General features: G+C 32.7%; 1 protein-coding gene across 3 annotated transcripts in view; it reads left to right on the top strand.

The window, feature by feature from the left end:
• LOC126745631 (neuroligin-1-like) overlaps window positions 1-18694 on the top strand; it is a 490464-nt gene that overhangs the window by 188616 nt on the left and 283154 nt on the right. For 2 of the 3 annotated variants that reach the window (XM_050453562.1, XM_050453561.1), the window contains exons 5-6: window positions 5684-5859; window positions 17318-17535. In XM_050453562.1, coding sequence (XP_050309519.1) covers window positions 5684-5859; window positions 17318-17535 — 394 coding nt within the window. Of the gene's footprint in view, window positions 1-5683; window positions 5860-16601; window positions 16695-17317; window positions 17536-18694 lie in introns of those variants that run through there. The other variant, XM_050453563.1, reaches the window with a different exon arrangement.

Here is an 18694-nt window from a genome sequence, read left to right as displayed (position 1 = left end):
GGTAATTGAAAATTCCATTTGTTGTAAACCCAGCTTCATCCGTGCATAAAATATTTGCCAAAAAAAGGGGTTCTTGTACCTGTTTTCTTAATAACCAACGACAGAAGATGACTCGAGCGGGATAGTCTGCCGGAGCAAGAGCTTGTACCCTTTGGATGTGATACGGATGCAGGAGTTGAGTCTTAAGAGTCATCCACACAGAATGGCGACTCACGTTTTCCCGCGCTGCAATTCTCCTTACAGATATCCCCGGATCTTCCTCTACATGTGCTAAAATGCGCTCCTCAACATCAGGTGTACGTACCATCAAGTTACGGCCACGGTCTTGGTTTCTATGTCCAAATGAACCTGTGTCTCTTAGGCGCTGATGAATTCTCGCAAATATCCGGTGAGAAGGTGCCCTGCGATTTGGATATTTTTGGACATACAAGCGCTTAGCCAAAAGACCGTTTCCGTTTGCTCTTCCATAAATAAAATGCATATCTGCCAGTTCACACACAGGGTATTCCATAATTTGTGAAATTTTACGTTTACGCACACTTCAACAACAATCAACTGACAAAAATATTTATGAACCAGAACATTTCTTTTGCGTACATGCAAAATAAATAAAGTGATAAGACCGCATACCTTCAATAGCTACGTTTACCCCGCGAGTACCAAATATTCAGTACGCGGACTAAAACCTCTACATATTCTCAAACCTATTAAGTCACAATTTGGAATAATTTACGTGTAAACTTGTCAACTCGCGCACGTTGAGTTTGAGAATAGGGGATTGGGTCCGCGTATTGAATATTTGGTACTCGCGGTGTAAACTAGGCTAATGAATCAAATAAGTATGCATTTAATAAGGAATTTTGGTAATTGGTTTATTTCGTTTTTTTAAAGCAATACGATGTTTTAAAAATCATGAAATTTAGATTTTTCAATTAATTATTTAATAACTACTTGTTTACTTTTGAAACCCCATAACTTTTATAAGTTTATGTTGTTTAACCAGTTAGCAGCCCATCAGAGTAAACTTTTTGCCTTCAATTTTCTCGAAAACCATCGTTCTGGGCTATGTGCAACAAGAGTACCTTTTTTGTAGGAAAAAGTATGTAGTTTTTAAAAAATGAACCCACGTTGCGAAGAAAATAACCTAAAAAAAGTTATTCACGAATTAACCCCCTACCCTTGCAAAAACTACCCTTTCCGATTTTCCAAATTATTTTTCAGTATCACCATTTGATTTTGGGTCAAAATTTATGGCAGAGGATTTTTTTTCGAAATTTTATCTCGTTTTTTAAGCCTACAATTTCAAAAAACCGTTTTTTAAATTTACCCTTTCAGTGCCCCTAACTCCCTTAATATGCATTTTCCACCCTATAGTTATAGGAACTTTTTTTAAAATTTTTAGGAGTACTATCACCCCCCGAATTTTTTTACACCATTTCAATGACACACTGTATATCACCCTCAAAATCAACAACAAATGAGTGTGCCAATAATTTAGACTTACGCTCCAATAAGTTAATACGAAGACGTACACAGTTGTAATAGGAGATCTGAACACGAAGATTGGGAGGAGCACAGAGGAAGAAAAACACAAATTTTGGACTGGAAGTCAGAAAAATTGAGATTATATGTATAGTAAATTTTTTAAAGACCGAAAAGTTGTATTACCTTAACACCTCATAGAAAGCTCCAGCATTGAAAATGAACATACAAAGATAACAAATCCCAGATTACAAAATAAATAGCGAAATTGACTACATTTTCTCAAACTGTAGGAAATTATGTCGGAATGTTATCGTTATAAATAAACTTAATACTGGTAGTGATCACAGGACAAATAAGGTTATTTAAAGAAACTATTAAAATACACAAGATTTCCAACAAATGAAGGATTAACAAATAATAGAAGAAAATTTCAAAAAAAAATTAAAACCGAGATGAGTTATCTAAGCAAATAACCGAGAGTATCCAAGTTTAAGTCAAAAAATGTACTCGCGAAAAAAAGAATTAAAAAGCAGCAAGATAAAAAACGAAACAACAGAATTAACGGTAAAAAGAAAAAGATGCAGGAAAGGTACTGATCGATATAAGCAGCTTAATAAGGCTATAAAGAAAAACCTGACAGGATATTCGAGAGCACAACACTGGACAGATCAAGGAAGCAATAGAAAGCAATAAAGCTATAAAAGTACTAAGAACACAAATGAATGGATCAATTAAATCAGACAGACAATAAATTAAATAAAAACCAGACCACACCTTGTTGCCGAAACACATTCTCAACGTAGACATGCCAAAGATTACATCAGAGGAAATAAGACACGCATTAAAATAAATGAAAAAAAAGCCCTCAAGGAAGATCTTATAACAACAGAAATGCTAGAAAGTAGATTAAAATAAAAGAAAATTAATTAAAAGTAGAACAAAAATACTTATTAACAAATGTTTCTCAGAAGGAAGAATACCGATCGCGTGGAAGAACGCGCAAGTTGTTTTACTTTTAAAATAAGTGAATTCAAAACTATCGCCCTGTTAGCCTGCTGTCTCATTTGTATAAGGTTTTAGGAATAATTATTACTAACAGATTAAGTCAAAAACACCTATCAAACGAACAGACTGGATTCAGAAAAGGATATGGTACACTGGACCACTCACCCACTATACGAACTTTGATTGGGAAGCCGAATATAACATCGCGCTCCACTTGGCCTTCGTTCAATATCGGAAGGTCCTTTGACACAGTTGAGAAATGAGTCTTCATAACAGAAATGTTATTATTTAAGAAATATACAAGCACTCTACTTAACATGTAAAAAATCGATGTTGATTTAATCACAGATATAGTGAAAATATAAAGAGAAGTAAGATAAGCAGATACTGTGCCTCCCAAATTGTTTACCTTGGCCTGAGAGGACGTCTTTAAAAAGGTACCAGAATTTATATAGACGGGAGTTATATCAACCACCTACGTGTTGCTGTTGATATTGTACTTATTAGTAGCAATGTAGATCAGCTGCAATTTATGTTGCAACAACTAAAGACTGAATCATGTCAAATCGGACTGGAAATTAACTACGAAAAAACAAAAATAATGAGTATTGACGAAATTGAAGTGTTTATTGATAATAAAAAAAGTCAGCCAGTACATACAGGCTGGTCCTAAATTTATAGACGGTGTCTTAAAAAAGCTTTGCTATTTTTTTTTTCAAATTGCCCAAAACCCAATTTTTTTATTGCATTTTTGAATTCTCTAAGAAATCTAAACATTTTTCATGTAGCATGTGCTCTACCTAAGTCGAAGCATTTTGGAGTTATTCTCATTTAAAATTTGAAAATTGAAAAAAGGTCAATCAAAGGAAGCTTGGTAAACTTAAAAATATCCTTTTTCCAGCAAATATTTTAAATGTCCTTCGTTAGTCAACTGACAATAGCCTAATCGATCCACAAATTCCTGCTGCACATTTCGAACCATATATTTCGGGCGTTATTCGACGTATTTCTTGGCGGATGCGTTGTTTTAAATCATCTAGATTTGCTAGTTGGCTTTCAAATACCTCTTCTTTAAGGTATTTCCATAAAAAAGATTTAGTGGTGTTAGATCGGGTGATCTTGGTGGCCACTCAATAAGACCGCTCCTTCCAATTCACCTGTTTGGGACAGTGTCGTACAAATAAGTTCAATCTTGTTGTATCTTGTTGGTACCAGATGTTGTAGTGTGGTAAATCCGAACGTTCTATTTTGGAAACAAGTGTAGTCGGAGATGGATTTTAAAAAAATACGAGATATTGAAATTCCTTATTTTACGACCACCCTGTATATTTCTGTCATAAGATCAGAATAGGAAAGGAATATCAGACAGCAGAAATTAAAAGAAGAGTTGTACTAACGTGGGATGCATTTGGGAAGTTGGGAGATAAACTTAAGGAGAAAGCCGTATGATAGCTGTATTTTACCAGTGAGAACTTACGGACTGGAAACAATGACTATTACAGATAGAGCTGGTGAAAAACTTTGTCAAAAAGCCATAGAAAGAGCGATGTTGGGTATCAGTCTAATAGGCAAAACAACAAATAAAGAAATAGGGGAAAGAAAAAAGGTGGCAGATGTAGTAGAAAGAATAGCCAAACTTAAATGGCAACGGGCAGAGCATATAGCGAGAAGTGACACGTCAAAACTAACAAGATGGCGTCCGAGACAAACAAAAAGAAGTATAGGCAGAACTCAGAATTGATAGGCTGATCATGCAAAGAAAATTTCGCGTAGAAACGGATAACACGGAACATAAAGACATAAGAAGAAGTTAAAGAAAGTTTTGCCAAGTCTTGCAATAACAAATCTGTATTACCTTGTAATAACAAATTTAAGTGATAGGTTAGAAAAGATCTGAAAAACTCACCACATTAATTATAGAAAAACCCAAGAATATACTATCGAGGTGTCCGATCAACCTTGAATTGTGTCGCGGACTACGTTTACTAGGGAAGAAAATATTTTTCCTCTTAGCGGCCAGTGCATGTAAAGAATCAAATTATTTCTTTTTTTATTAATTAATGGTATTCACCAATTTTACAAAAATAAAATAATACAAAGATACTAATATTAATACAACTTAAGCTAAATAATGGTAAGACCTGTTAAAGTCACGAGTCACTAATTAATTTGAGAGAACTCCTAAAACTGCTAAAAGCAACCTACAAGTCAAGACTATATCTATCTAAAGAACGTTGCATTCTAGTTATAGGATTGTACTGTCCATAAGAACTACTATCAAAATCTACATAAAAGAGTTTTTTTCAGTCTAGTCAATACGCTATCTGAACTAACTTTTCAGCATGAAACACAAATGTCAACTTAGAATTGAAAATTACTCCGAGATCCCTAACTTCCGCTATCCTTTTTAAAATAGTGGAACCTATACTATAATCAAACAATGTAAGATTGCGAATTTTTCCTAAAGTTATTGAATAACACTTCAGAACATTTAAATCTAAACCATTAAGGTTGCACCATTCACAGAGATTATGCAAGTCATCCTATTTGACATTGAACATTAGAATCAATAGACAAAAACAATTTTAAATGATCAGCGAATAATAAAAATTCACAACTTCTTACAAAATACTCCTATATCATTAACAACGATTGTAAAAAGCAACGGACCCATATGTGACCCTGAGGAGCGCCAGGTGGCACAGGAAAGTTGCTAGATAAGAAGTTATTAAGCCGTATACATTGCGATCTACCCAGTAGATAGTCCCTTAGCGAACAAATAACATTTTATCCAAAACCCAAATTATCGAACGTCTTCGAAAAATCCGTATAAACAGCATCAACTTGTGAATCCTTAGCAAAAGCATTAAACAGATAATCTTTATAACATATTAAGTTAGTAACAGTGGAACGACCTTTTTGAAAACCATGTTGATTGTTAATAATATTGAATTGGTAAAGTATTGTCGTTCTCTCTTTAACTTGGTCTTTGCCTACGATTTTTGTGTTAATTTGTCTGTCTGTGATGTTTATGTAGGATATTTCGGCAATCAAGAAAGGAATTGGCCATGGTTATGGAAAAACGAAAATGCTGATTAAATGTTGTGAGTTGGTTTTAATTGATCAAAGCTAATTCAATTTTTTTAATGACGTATTTTATTGTATATTATTAATTTTTATTATTTTTTTACAGGTTACGATTTTGATTTCGTGTACCGGTGCCGGTTCGTCACTGTTGGTGCACAAATATAGTACGCGTGTCGTAAAAACCAAATACGGGGCGCTACGGGGCGTCATGATCCACATCCACCCGCCCGTGGAGGCTTTTCTGGGGGTGCCATACGCTACGCCACCTGTCGGCAGTCTTAGGTAAGCCCGAATATACTTAAGAACATAGCGAAGAGTCAAAATATGCACATTTTGCTGGTCTCGCAACAATAAACTAAACGCCCAGATTATGTTGAATATCTTTAATGTCCCCCGGAGCGTAATACCCGGGGTGCCAACGGGATGGAGAAGCTAAATTAAATTTCATAATCTGACGCCTTGCCTAGATTATACGGGTCTGAAATCATTTTTGCTCCGGTCTAATTTAGAGAAAATTTAAATTTCTTTTTTAATATTCGTAGGATTGAGGTTTTTATTATTGATTTTCTTCTAATCTAGTAGCACCAAGATTTTTTTCAACATATTATTTAAAACCGCTTTTTGCAGCTTTTGTTCATTTTATTATTATTGTTGCTCTTGTGAAGTAGTTTTCTAGCAATCCACTTGTATTGTGCCTAAAATATGAAAGAGATCTTAATCTCAGTTATAAACAAATAAAAAAATTTGCCAAATTTTGAAGTAAATGGCAACGATGAATGGATGATTTCTATGAAAAACTTGCGAATTTTTTCAGTTTGATTTAATATAATAAATGTCTCAATGTTACCGTTAATATATAATATTCTTCGTTCAACTAAAATTTCATCCAGAGACTATATTATTATTACCAACATAAACATAAGATGTGATCTTTAATTCCTCTTATCATTATGAGTTTCTGAAGAAACCAATGACAATGAATTGTCACCATTTTCGTCCTTAAACTCCACATAATTAAGCACATTATTAGATTCTTTATTAGCAATTTTATCCAAATAAAGGTCTGGTTGGTGGTCTTCTGTTATTTCTACATCTTCCAGAAAATCTCGAAAATGTTGGACACTTATCTTCTTGGATTAAACTTATACTTATATATTTAAATTCCGATATTGGCCTAACTGCCAAGGTTAAACTGCCCCTCTTTTCAATTTATACTTGCTATGAATAGTTTACCTTCTCGGTTTCAGATACCTTAATTTATATTTTAACACGACTCCTAGATGGCTCTACGATAGACGAATTTAAATACATTATTTGTTTAAACGTTGTACTTTTTCAAAATCAGTGACACACTTTTGAGTATGACTCTTAGATGGCGACACAAAATAAAGACACTTTCTAAAAGCTATATTCAATATAAACAATACTTCTTATATTATTTAACACATTAGTGCATGAACTTATAAAAATTGTTTTTTATGTAGTTTTTCTTTATGACTTAGTTAAATGACTTAAATAAGATACAAACATCGAATATTAGTTTTTATTAGTGTGTTATGATCCGTCCCTCAAAAGGGACTCATGCATAAAATATATAAAATTAATATTATTTAGTTTATATGGTAATTTTCGAAACAATTTTTTGGATGAAGTCCACAGTCACATTTTACACATATAAAGTTACTTTTCTTCTTGCATACTTGACACCTTCGATCAGATTCATTGTACCGAATTAAATGTCCTATATTATCAAATCTAGAGGCTTTATGAACTGGAAGCGTAGTTTTTCTTCTACTTAGTTTTTTACCATAAGACTATAAAAAACTTCTAGTAAGAAATTCTAGTAAGGAGGTACAATTTGCATCATTTGGTCTTAGCTTTTTCATAAGCACCCAGCCATTTGAGATGCTTGCATCTAATAAATATCAAACTTTTGGCCAATACCATTTTCGCTGTCGCATTCTTGTCCTATACAAAGCAATCAGCCCATCCTTTTTATCAACTCCTCCCATGTGTTTATTGTATCCAGCTATAATTTTTGGTTGTGGAATTTGTTTTTTAGTTTTAGTTTCCTTACACCATCTAGATGTGGTAACAAAGTCATTACTTTCGAAGTTGGTACCCAGTGTCACAACCTTGTTGTCCTTCCGTTGTACAAAAGCAACGTTATCACAAGAAACAAAACTGTGGCTTCCCCTTGGTTTTGATTTCCATGAAGTACTTTCAGGAAATGGATACTTTTCGGTTCGAATCTCTCTTACTGTTGCCGTTGCACAAATTTTATTTGTCGAGAGATGGTTCATAAACTCAGGCTTGTAAAATAATTATCAAAAACAAATTTATATCTTTGGTTAGAAGGCACTTCCGATTTATGTAGTAAGTACATAACCACGTCTCCACCAAGACCAAAAACTTTTTCTGCATCTGATTTGCCAGTGTAAATCTCCAAAGAAATCATGTACCCATGACTACTGCGAAGAGCCCAGTTTTTGAAGCCGAATCTTATCGGCTTGCCCTTGATGTACTGTTTGGCATAGTGTTTGCCATAGTAGGGCATCATGCTTTCATCAATTCAAAGATGTTTATCTAAACCTCCGTGTCTTTTGAAATTCTTATTCAGTAAGTTCAGTAAAGGCCGAATTTTGTAAAACCGGTCACTGCGATCAATATTAGCATTATGGTTGAAATGGATGTGGCGAAGTAACACTTCAAATCTATTTCGTCGCATGCTATTTTTTAAAATGTTTGGTATATCTTCTGTTGGCTTCCAAAACATCCTCTTGTTCGGATATTTTGCATAACCTGAAAGAAGCATTCCTCCAAGTAGTACATATAACTCTTCTTTTGTGAAATGAAGCTTCTTATTTTCTTATTGGCCGTATTTATTGGTTTCCTCAACAATTTTCGATGTGAGATCTTCATCGAAAAACAATTTTAAAAAATCTAACGGATTTTGGGCTTCTTTTGCTTCTTGAGATGGCTCTCGTGGCACACAGTTTGTATTCATAAAAAAAATGGGGGGATCTGCGTTCAATTCGTATAGCTTTCTACGTTTAGGGGTTGAAAAATTGCCTTGACTTATTGACTATACTTGACTTATTAGATCTTCTTCATCAAAATCATCTTATTTATTAGATGGGGCTTTATAGGTTTGACGAGATAAACCCTCAGACTTTGGAAATAGTTGGGCTAGAGGAACTAGATCTTCCTGGTCAAAATCATTTTGTTTTCCGGCTCTTACTTCACAATTCTGCTGAAGTATTCCACGGCAGAAGCGATTTACATCTCCGATATGCTCATCATCAGAGCTGTCGCTGCCTTCTTCTGTGTCTTCGCCTAGGTCATCAGGAATTTCAATGCAAACATCAAGATTTTGTTGAACTTCACCGTCATTTTCTTCAAATAATGTCTGCAATTCATGCAGAGGTAATCTGCAAAATACGTATTACGAATTATACTGAGGATTGTCTATTTTGTATAGAGTCCCTTATAAGGGACAGAACAAATATTGATGTCCAAGAAAACAATAAGACATTTTTGTTTTGCAGACAAAATTGTACAATGATTCTAACCTCAAACACAATATATTTACTGAATTTCTTTACCCTGGTTTCAAAACCTATCGATATAAAAAATTAAAATTTACCCTCTATTTCGGGTAAAGTTCCATCCTGGATCCATGGTCACATAAAAATACAAAATCAAAACGCTATCTCCGATTTCTGCACATGAACTGATTTTACAACAAATAGCGAACGTCTATACAAATGCACGAGGTTATGAAAACATTAGAAGTGCGCATGTGCTTGAAACCAGTGGCGTCCCTTTTAAGAGACTCTACACACTAATGGGTTAAGTTAGTCATATACCGAATGATAACGGAATCATGTTCATCAAGTTTGTTCAGGTGATTTCATAATATAGAGGACATAGTAAATTGAAAAAGCACTTATTTCCGAAGCATCAAACGCCCTCTGTTGGCAATGATACATTTACAAAATGGATCGTTTAACTACCGCTCAACGCATTAAATTTATTATACGGAAATATTATTTCTGGATGGACTGTAGTTTGAAATTTGCGGGAAGATTATGGTCAATTTAATTGTCCTATAAAGCAAACAATTCGGAACATCAGAAAATGTTCTAAAGAATCTGGAAGTGTAGGAGTTATTACCAATATTATAACTCTTATAAGTAGTTTTTGGATATTTTGAAAAAGGGTTAAAACGTGAATTAATCCAGGCAAGTCATTTCCTAAAGAGTTGTCGCCTAGTACTGAGAAGTAGCGATTGTCAATATTGCGGTACCCTTTATTGGCTTAATTGTCATAAATAATATAAAATAAATAATCTATTACTGAATTTGTCATTTTTATTTAAGCCCTAAACACCCATAAAAATATAATTTGTACTATATAATACATTATCTTTTTTCAATAAATATAAGCATTATAAAGCTTAAAAATACTTCAAATAGGGGTTTCACACAATAAAGCACCAAATAGCGTTTTAACGACCAAATAGTATTTAAAAAACCATCGAAATAATGGAAATAAAATTGGATAAAATAATCCTCCCTATGGAAGATTAAAATTACCGGATTATACGGGATGACATGAACGGTGCGCTCCGTTGATATACTGTATTCGATTTTTTGCAAACAATTTTGACTCTAAAGGACTTATATAGCGTTTATGATAATTGAAATTTAATTTATCCTTTGGGAAAAATGCTTTACTAACCAACTTTTGATTAGATGAGTAATATAAGCCACGTTTCATATATAGAAATAATAATTAATAAATTCCTATTTCTCCTTATTCCCATTCGTCTGCAAATAGCTCGGCTAAATTAAAACAGACCCTCGAGAAAGAGAGGCTGACTGTGATTGATGAATTACGTCTGGAATTTTCGAAAAGTAATAAATCTGTACTATATTGGAATAAGATAAATATAAAAGTCTGAAATAAAGGGTTTTATTTGAGTGAAGGAAAAACGATTTTCTTTATATTTATTCTATTGAATAAGCGGGAAATATTAGGCCATGACAATAGTGTTATATGATATAGTGATTATAAGGGAAAAATCATTTATAGTCGTTTTAATAAAGAAGAAAGAGCTTGTATAAATATAGATATAGATTTTAAAAGATATCGACCTTATTATCTTACTATCAGAAATATATGAAATAAAAAGGTATTAAAGCTATAATGTATATTTCTGAAGATTTTTAAATCCTCTAAAATATACATCACTTAGACTTGATTAAAAATATGCAGTCTACTCTATTACAGATACGAAAGTCAAAAACGTAAATCGATTTCCATGACCTTAAGAATGTCGTCTAAAAAACCATATGGTGACGAGTACTCTGGGTTAAGAAAGACGGCTGCAGACAAACTGTATGGATGGACGTTTAAGTACAAATCCATTTAGTTATTAATAAATACTTAAACGGAATCTACTTAAGCTCATTAACTAATAAAAAAGTAATTATCATACAAAAGGATCTCTTTATTTTTAATAAAGGATATAATATGATCATGGCAAACTTAGGATTATTCCGAATTTTTGACAGAAAGTCTTTCTCGCTTTAAAAAAAAAATGACAATTACTAAATAGAATATCAGGGCTAAACAGTGAGTTATCATCTTAACCTTCTTCTAAAATTTCGGATATTTATAATTATGAACTTACTGGAGGGATGAAAGGGCAAAATTAGAATTAAACGCAAGATATCAACTAAGAAAGATTTAGGCAATTATGCTAGACCATTATTGTAAAATGTATCTAGAATATCTAAAATAAACTGAAAAGTTGGACTTCTCCATGTCCATCTAAGGTTAGCAGGCATTTTGATGACAAACTTTATGTAAAAAAGATTTTTAATTAGGGTTTCATCTCTTTAGTCTTTTTCTCTCTTCGAAATGTTGTCTGTATTCGTATCTCTTATTTTGGAATTAAAGTCACCCATAAATATAGCAAAGTGCGTCTTTTTATCTTCATAAAGTTGATCTATTTGCTGTTCTGTTGCTGTACTTTGAGTATACACGTTAATTATCTACAGGTTACTACGGTAGGCAATAAAGCTTATTATCTGATTTTTTCCTAATCATTCATCGCATAAGAATAATTTCGAAGTAAATTCATGAAAACAGAAGTTCTACAAAGATTTATTATTTTATCGCTTTTGTTTTTAATGTATGTGGCAGACATGCCTAGTTTTAACAATGGCCTGATGATTGACAACTCTAAAAGTAAATACTGACTTTAATATGCTTACTAATTATGCATATAATATTTTAATATTGACATTAAATGCAACTTAACCCTTTCAATACGGCACCCTATTTCTATAGGTAAACCTCTCAGACGGGCATCTTAGTGTTGGCCGAGAGACGAATGTCGGATAAATCCGACAGTAAAAAAAACACACAAATGGGTTTTTATTGTTTATTTAACTGACAAAAAACTGTTTTTACAAAGAAAAATATGTATTTATTCATTCATAATAATATACTGATACATACATACAAACGACAACTTAACCTTAATTATTAGCAATATATAAAAACTAAAAATTTGATACGGTATGGTATGTCTCAAAGCATGGTACGATTCATAAACCTACATTACAGTCTTTGCACATATATCTAGACTCTTTTCTTTTTTTCACTCCAACACTGGTTTGGGCACAAACAACACATCGCCTCATAGCTCTTATTGATTTTTCTGTGGCAGGAACCAAGGACCGAAAGTGACGTTCTGTCAGCCTTTTTTTGGCGGAAGGCAAAAATAGCTGGCGGCACTTTGCGCTGAAGTGCATGGCTTAAAAAAAAGTTATGATATATTAGCATATAAAATATATTTTTATGAACCTACCTTCCTAATAACTGACTTATAAGATTCAAATCAAAAGCTGGCAAGGGAACTTTCTTCTCACTTTGTGTTAGGAACAATGCATAGGAATTTAAAATACATCAAGTCTGCACAGTGAAAGAATAATTTCTTATACCATTTTATGTTCTTTCTCATAGAATCTATGCTGCTGAATAGCATGTCTGACCGGTCGACAGCTCCCATGTTTGCATTGTAATCTAATACACATAGAGGTTTTTTTACATCTTCTCCTGTTTTTCGATTTATTTTGAATAAAGTTATTATTTGGTATATTACATAGTGGAGAGCATTGTCACGTCTCGGCGGTCCTTCCATCTCAATGCTAATAGCTTCTCAGAAGTTTTCCAAAATACTTCCCCTGGATTTAGTTTGCTTTTTAAATCTGGCATACCTTTTCTATTGGAACGCACTGTTCCACATGTGTTGGTCTTCCTTTCATGTAGAAACAGAGATAACGAAGGGCTGGTATAAAGGTTGTCTGTATAGACCGAGTGGCCCTTATCTAGATATGGCTCCATTAAGTTCAGCACAACTGCACCTGTAATTTCCAGAAGCGGATTTTCTAAATTGCTTTTTTCTGAATGTATCCCATCTCGCAATCACATAATACATACAATATTTTTAAACCAATGCGGTGCCTTTTTGTTTTAATGTATTGCTTGAATGCGAGGCGTCCTTTGAAAAGTACCAGGCTCTTATCTATTACTAAGGACTTAAAAGGATAAAATGCATTTTTAAACCTTTCCTTAATTTTCGGCAAAATAGCTCCAATTTTGTAAAGACGATCATCATTTGAAGCCTCTGCATTGTTGCAGAAATGCAAATATCTATGTGGATGTAAATCTATCTCTTGACATGCAGTCTTCAAAAATGGGAGAATGTAATAACGGATTAGTGGACCAATATTCATGTACAGATAGTTTTTTATTTCTTGGCATAAGAAAATTTAATGCCATAAATACGTGAAATTGTGACCTGTCAAGATCCTTCCAGCCTTTGCTTTTTTCTGCTGCATAGCGATTTGTCTCTTTGATAATAACATCGGCAATATCATCTGTAAAAATATTTAAAAAATATTCCAATTCAGTTGAAGATAGACCAAGATTGATGTCAGGATTTACTCCAGTTTGATCATATATAAATACATGTTTTTGTGGCTTAAACTCATTATTTGTCCAGTCTATTTGTATCCGTCTGGCATCTGCCTCTCTGGGGTTTCAATTATTTTTGTCTATATTTTCTTGCTGGCTATCTTCATTCTCCAACACTTCCTCGTTAATTTCGTAAATCTCACTTTCATCACTCGATGTATCCAGGCATATATTCGCTCCCGCTAGCGCTAAACGGTTCTTCCTCACTACTTAAGTAACAGTCACCTAACTCTACAGTTTTCAATATTTCTCTAGCCTCATTTGCATCCAAACCGCAGAAATTTTGGGAAAACACATCTTTTTTGGCCCTTTTAGGGCGCGACGGACCGGCACCTTTATCGCACGGATAAATACGTCATTCGTATTGAAAGGGTTAATTTAAGGGATGGTACATAGGCCAATTTGTCACAATAAATAATACAACCTATTATTCATAACTTCAGCATTCACTTTTTTTCTGTGCTCCCTATTAATTTCTTTCTTAATATTTGTTTACTTTCTATAAACTTACTAACCACATTAAAACACACTTTTATGTTTTAAATATTGAATACAATTTCCCTTAGTTGCTCCTGCGAATTCGCTTCAGACAAGTAACAAATATGTTAGATTGTCTGTTTCTGTTGCTTTCAGGTAATTGGTTTATCTATAATATATTTGAAAGAAAGGAGCGGAAAATGGGCAATAATTTATTAAGTTGTTTATAGAGTATGTTATGTGAATTAGCTTATATGTTACTTATTATTTAAGCTATTATATATAGTTAGCAAAAAGTTGTTAACACCTAGGAATTATCGGCATACTGTTGAAAGTTTACAATATGAGAATATATTTACAATATACAGAGGAAATAACAAAGGCTCGAGAATAGATTTCAGTTTTAAAGAAACATAGTTAGTTTTATGAGATACAAGGATGTTATCCTATTGCCACTCAGTGATATCTATTACTAAAATAGAATTATTTGGAAACCCATAATGGTGAAGTTTAGCAACATAGTGTGACTAATGGTATCAAAACCTTTGCTTAAGTCAATAAGGTAGAAACCAGTTATTTTGTTTTGGTCCTCATTGAGTTTTATGTCATTAACTAATTTAATAAGACAAGATTTATTACTAAATTGCTCTCTAAATCTAAATTTAAAATTTAATTATAAAACAAAACAAAAGATTTATGTGACTTTCAATATGTTTTTCAAAATTTTAAAAATCACAGGCAAAATACTTATGGATCTTAAATCTTTGGGTAGGTAACCCTACACTTTTTATAACACTCAATGTTTCCTTAATTAAAATTAAAATATAAAATCATAAATCTTAAATCTTAATATTCAAACATCAATATGGTTTTCTTAGAGACGGTAATACAAAGTATATTGGGGTATTCTTAGATCTAGCAAAAGCATTTGATACCGTGCCCCATGACCGGCTTCTTGATATGTGGTCCAGGTCTGGCATAAGGGGCACGATGTTAAATTTATTAAGAAGCTATTTAACAAGTAAACAACAATTTTTAGAAATAGAAATCATTTGATCCCCTAAAACTGGAGATTGTGATTTCTCAAGGAACCATACTGGGTCCATTACTCTTCATTTTGTATATTAATTCACTAACAGATCTAAAAATTGTAAACGGATTTGTAATATCTTTTGCTGACGACACATCAGTAATTTTTTCAGATAACACTTGGTATGTCGTAAGAAGAAGCACAATTATGGGCTTTCGTAAAATAAAAACATGGTTAGATACATTTATGCAAACAATTATTAATATCCGTATATAAATCCTTGGTAATATCACTTATCAGATATGGTATTTTTGTATGGGAAGGTCTCTATCAAAACTCTTTAAAATCCTTAAAACTAGTGCAGAACTATACAGTGCATCCGTAAAATAGCGGATAATATTTCTAATTTCCTGACGTGTTTGTTTTTTTAAATCATCTAAACTAATTTACTGGTTTAGTGACATACACTTTACTTTTTAAGTATCTCCATAAAAAGGACTTGAGGGGAGTTAAATCTGGCGATCTGGGTGGCCATCTTCGCCCACCTATCCAACGATTTGGAAAAACTTAATTTAGATAATTGCAAACGGGTAAAGTACCATTACTTAATTGCTACATTTGCTGACAAAATTCATTTCGGCCATCAAAATCATCTTCCGATAGCTCTTGAAGTAAGAATATTTTTTATAAGGGTAGAACTTTGCTTTTTTCAATCATTTATGTTCAGTAGATCGCGATAAACTAATATTAGAACCGTGCCTATGATTGTGGCTTTGGGATTATCTTGGACCGTTAATAAAAACGAAAAGTTAGTAACATAGTTAACGAAACTTTGCTTCAATACTGCTTACCATGCTTTGGCTAATAGGCGACCGATCAGGATTAGTTGTATTAAACAACTGAACCACCTCTTTTTGAGTACGCGACATATTTCCAAAACCAATTATGCACAAGATTTCGATTCTTGCATGTTCGGTTAATTTTCACATATTTCATACAATAACAGTAGGTAATAATGTGTAGTTACTAATAAAAGCAGGATGACACTGCTTTCGCCTCTTAAAAAGAATAAACACCACCTGTAAATGTAAAAATACTTCATACAGTTGCACCAAAATACTTTCACTTTTTGACACTGACAACAATAACTAAAAAACCAAAATACCAATATTTAATAAGTATTTTTTTAATTTTATATTTTATCATCATTTTTAGTTCAAAATTACTTATGTAACCACTATTCATTTGTACCATATCCTTTGTAAAACAAGCGTCCTTTCTGATTCTGCATTAAAAAATGTTGGTTTCCATTTAAAAAATATATTGATAACATCATTTTTTTTTAGTCAACCTGAATATTTAATTTCCACGTAGAAAAACCCTAAACCAAATATTAAAATCGAAGCATTTTTTTCAGAAACGGTCAATTTAATTTTTATTGAATTTATCCGCTACTTTACGGATATTAAAAGTGGTGGTTGAAAAAAATAAGCGCAACTCAACAAATCTGTTATACTTCAGTAATATGTTTGATGTTCAATTAATGTATGTATTAGAGGTATGTTGTTTTATTAAAAAAATAATGAAAAAAACAACTATGTAATGTATTCATATAATACCAGAAAGTGCGTAAACAAACACTTAGTACTCAGTTACTCAAAAAATTTTAACAAATTTGAACTAGAGATCTTTTAACTATCTTGCACCAAATATTTTTAATTTAATTCCAAACAACATTAAGAGTTTTTAAGGATGATGTGTATTCATTTGTATATTTTGTTACTGTGGTTAATTTTTTTTTCCAATGGTTAGTGTATATTTTATTTAATTTTTTTTTTGTAAGAACAATTAGGAGTACATGCAAATATTCGGTTATCTAGGTGCATAATTCTAAAATTTTATGTTATGTTATGCATTATATTTATGTATGTGGATATATAAAGTAAATAAATAAATAATATAATAATAATTTGACATAAAATTTGTTTTTTAGCGACTACATGCATTCAATGTAAACAAATTATTTTTAAATTCAAACTATTATAGGTTAAATGTGTCTAAAATACTAAGATGTAACGTTATAACTTAGTAACAAAAAATTAGTATAATTTTCCAGTTTAATTTTCGACTTTTCCACCCTTTCTGCATAATTTATTCGTTCTAAAATTAGCATTCTTCTAGGTACATGCCTCCGGTGACACCTTCGATATGGAAAAACACGAAACTGGCCGATCGGTTTGGCGCCGTTTGCCCGCAAAGGCTGCCCGATATCGGGAATCGCTCGGAGGCCCTTTTGGAATTTCCAAAGGCACGACTGCTCTACCTCGAAAAGCTGCTGCCCCTGCTGGCGAATCAGAGCGAGGACTGTCTTTATTTAAATATCTACGTACCCAGGACAGGTAAAGTTACGTTGTGTAAATAGCAATTTTTAGCGTCAGCTTTAAATAGTAAAACATTTGAGTAGAAAGGAGCTTATTACTCTTTTTTATCTTAATTAAGTATACCTTTTTATGATTTAGTTGACGTATTTTTCGATATTTCTGTATACCGGGGTGGTCCCAGAAGAACTTCGCCTGACCTAGAGATAGCGATAGCTATTTGAAAAATATGGATAAAAAATATGTTTTAAGTTTGAAAATGCCACATTGTTTGACAGCCATGAACAGTGAACGTTTTTAGTGAATTTGTGAAAATAGATATTGAAAATTGGTCTTCATTTTGTGGTAGAATAATTTTATTTTGAAAGGCCTTAGCCCAACCAATTAAAAAGTTAAACTGAATTTTACTCTGAGTAACAGTATCTACAGACATTAACAATAGTAAAATTATGGATAGCAGAGTTTAGAAGAGGCCGTACAGGATGTACAGGTGCTAAGACGAGCTTCACAGTGGTCGACCAAATGAGGTACTAGAAAGATTAAAGAAAATCCACAAAGTGGTACTGGATGCCTAAAGTTTTATTTCAGCACATATTTCCAGAAAAATTTTTTGGCCTGGGTAGCAAATTCCTTTGTTTTCTGAACAACGTGGTAGAATAGATCAATATCAGCGTTTCGAAGTTCAGCGCCAGTTTTGATTAACTGATGAAGAGGTATGTTTAGGTACATGTGCATCTAGGCTAGTGCCTCTTCAGTTGTATATTTTATTGGAAAAGAAGATCTGATACTAATGCCTTGTTTAAAGCTAGCTGCACTTTCTGGTGGATCATCAACTGCTCTCCTTACTAGAGAAGCTATATCTCTATGCCCACATTTGTACAAGCTAGTGCCAGCTGCAAACAAAAGTTTTTCAGTAGAATGACTATGTAATAATGAACTAATTTTTTAAGTGTTGGGAGGTGTCCTAAAAATTGTTTTAAAGGTCTGCCTACGTTTCCAGAATTATTTTTAGCTTCAAAACAAATTAGATTCTTTCCACTTGAAAGACCTCAAGCAAACATTATATTTTATTATCTTTAAATATATATTTATTCAACTAACGAAACATATATGGTAAAGGTATATTTATTAAACTGTAGAATATACGTATACCATATACGAGTCATATATAAGAATATTT

The sequence above is a fragment of the Anthonomus grandis genome, chromosome 16, assembly GCF_022605725.1.
Source record: "Anthonomus grandis grandis chromosome 16, icAntGran1.3, whole genome shotgun sequence".
Classification (NCBI taxonomy): Eukaryota; Metazoa; Arthropoda; class Insecta; order Coleoptera; family Curculionidae; genus Anthonomus; species Anthonomus grandis.
The sequence above is the reverse complement of the archived record's forward strand: the minus strand, read 5'-3'. Positions and strand labels throughout refer to the sequence as shown.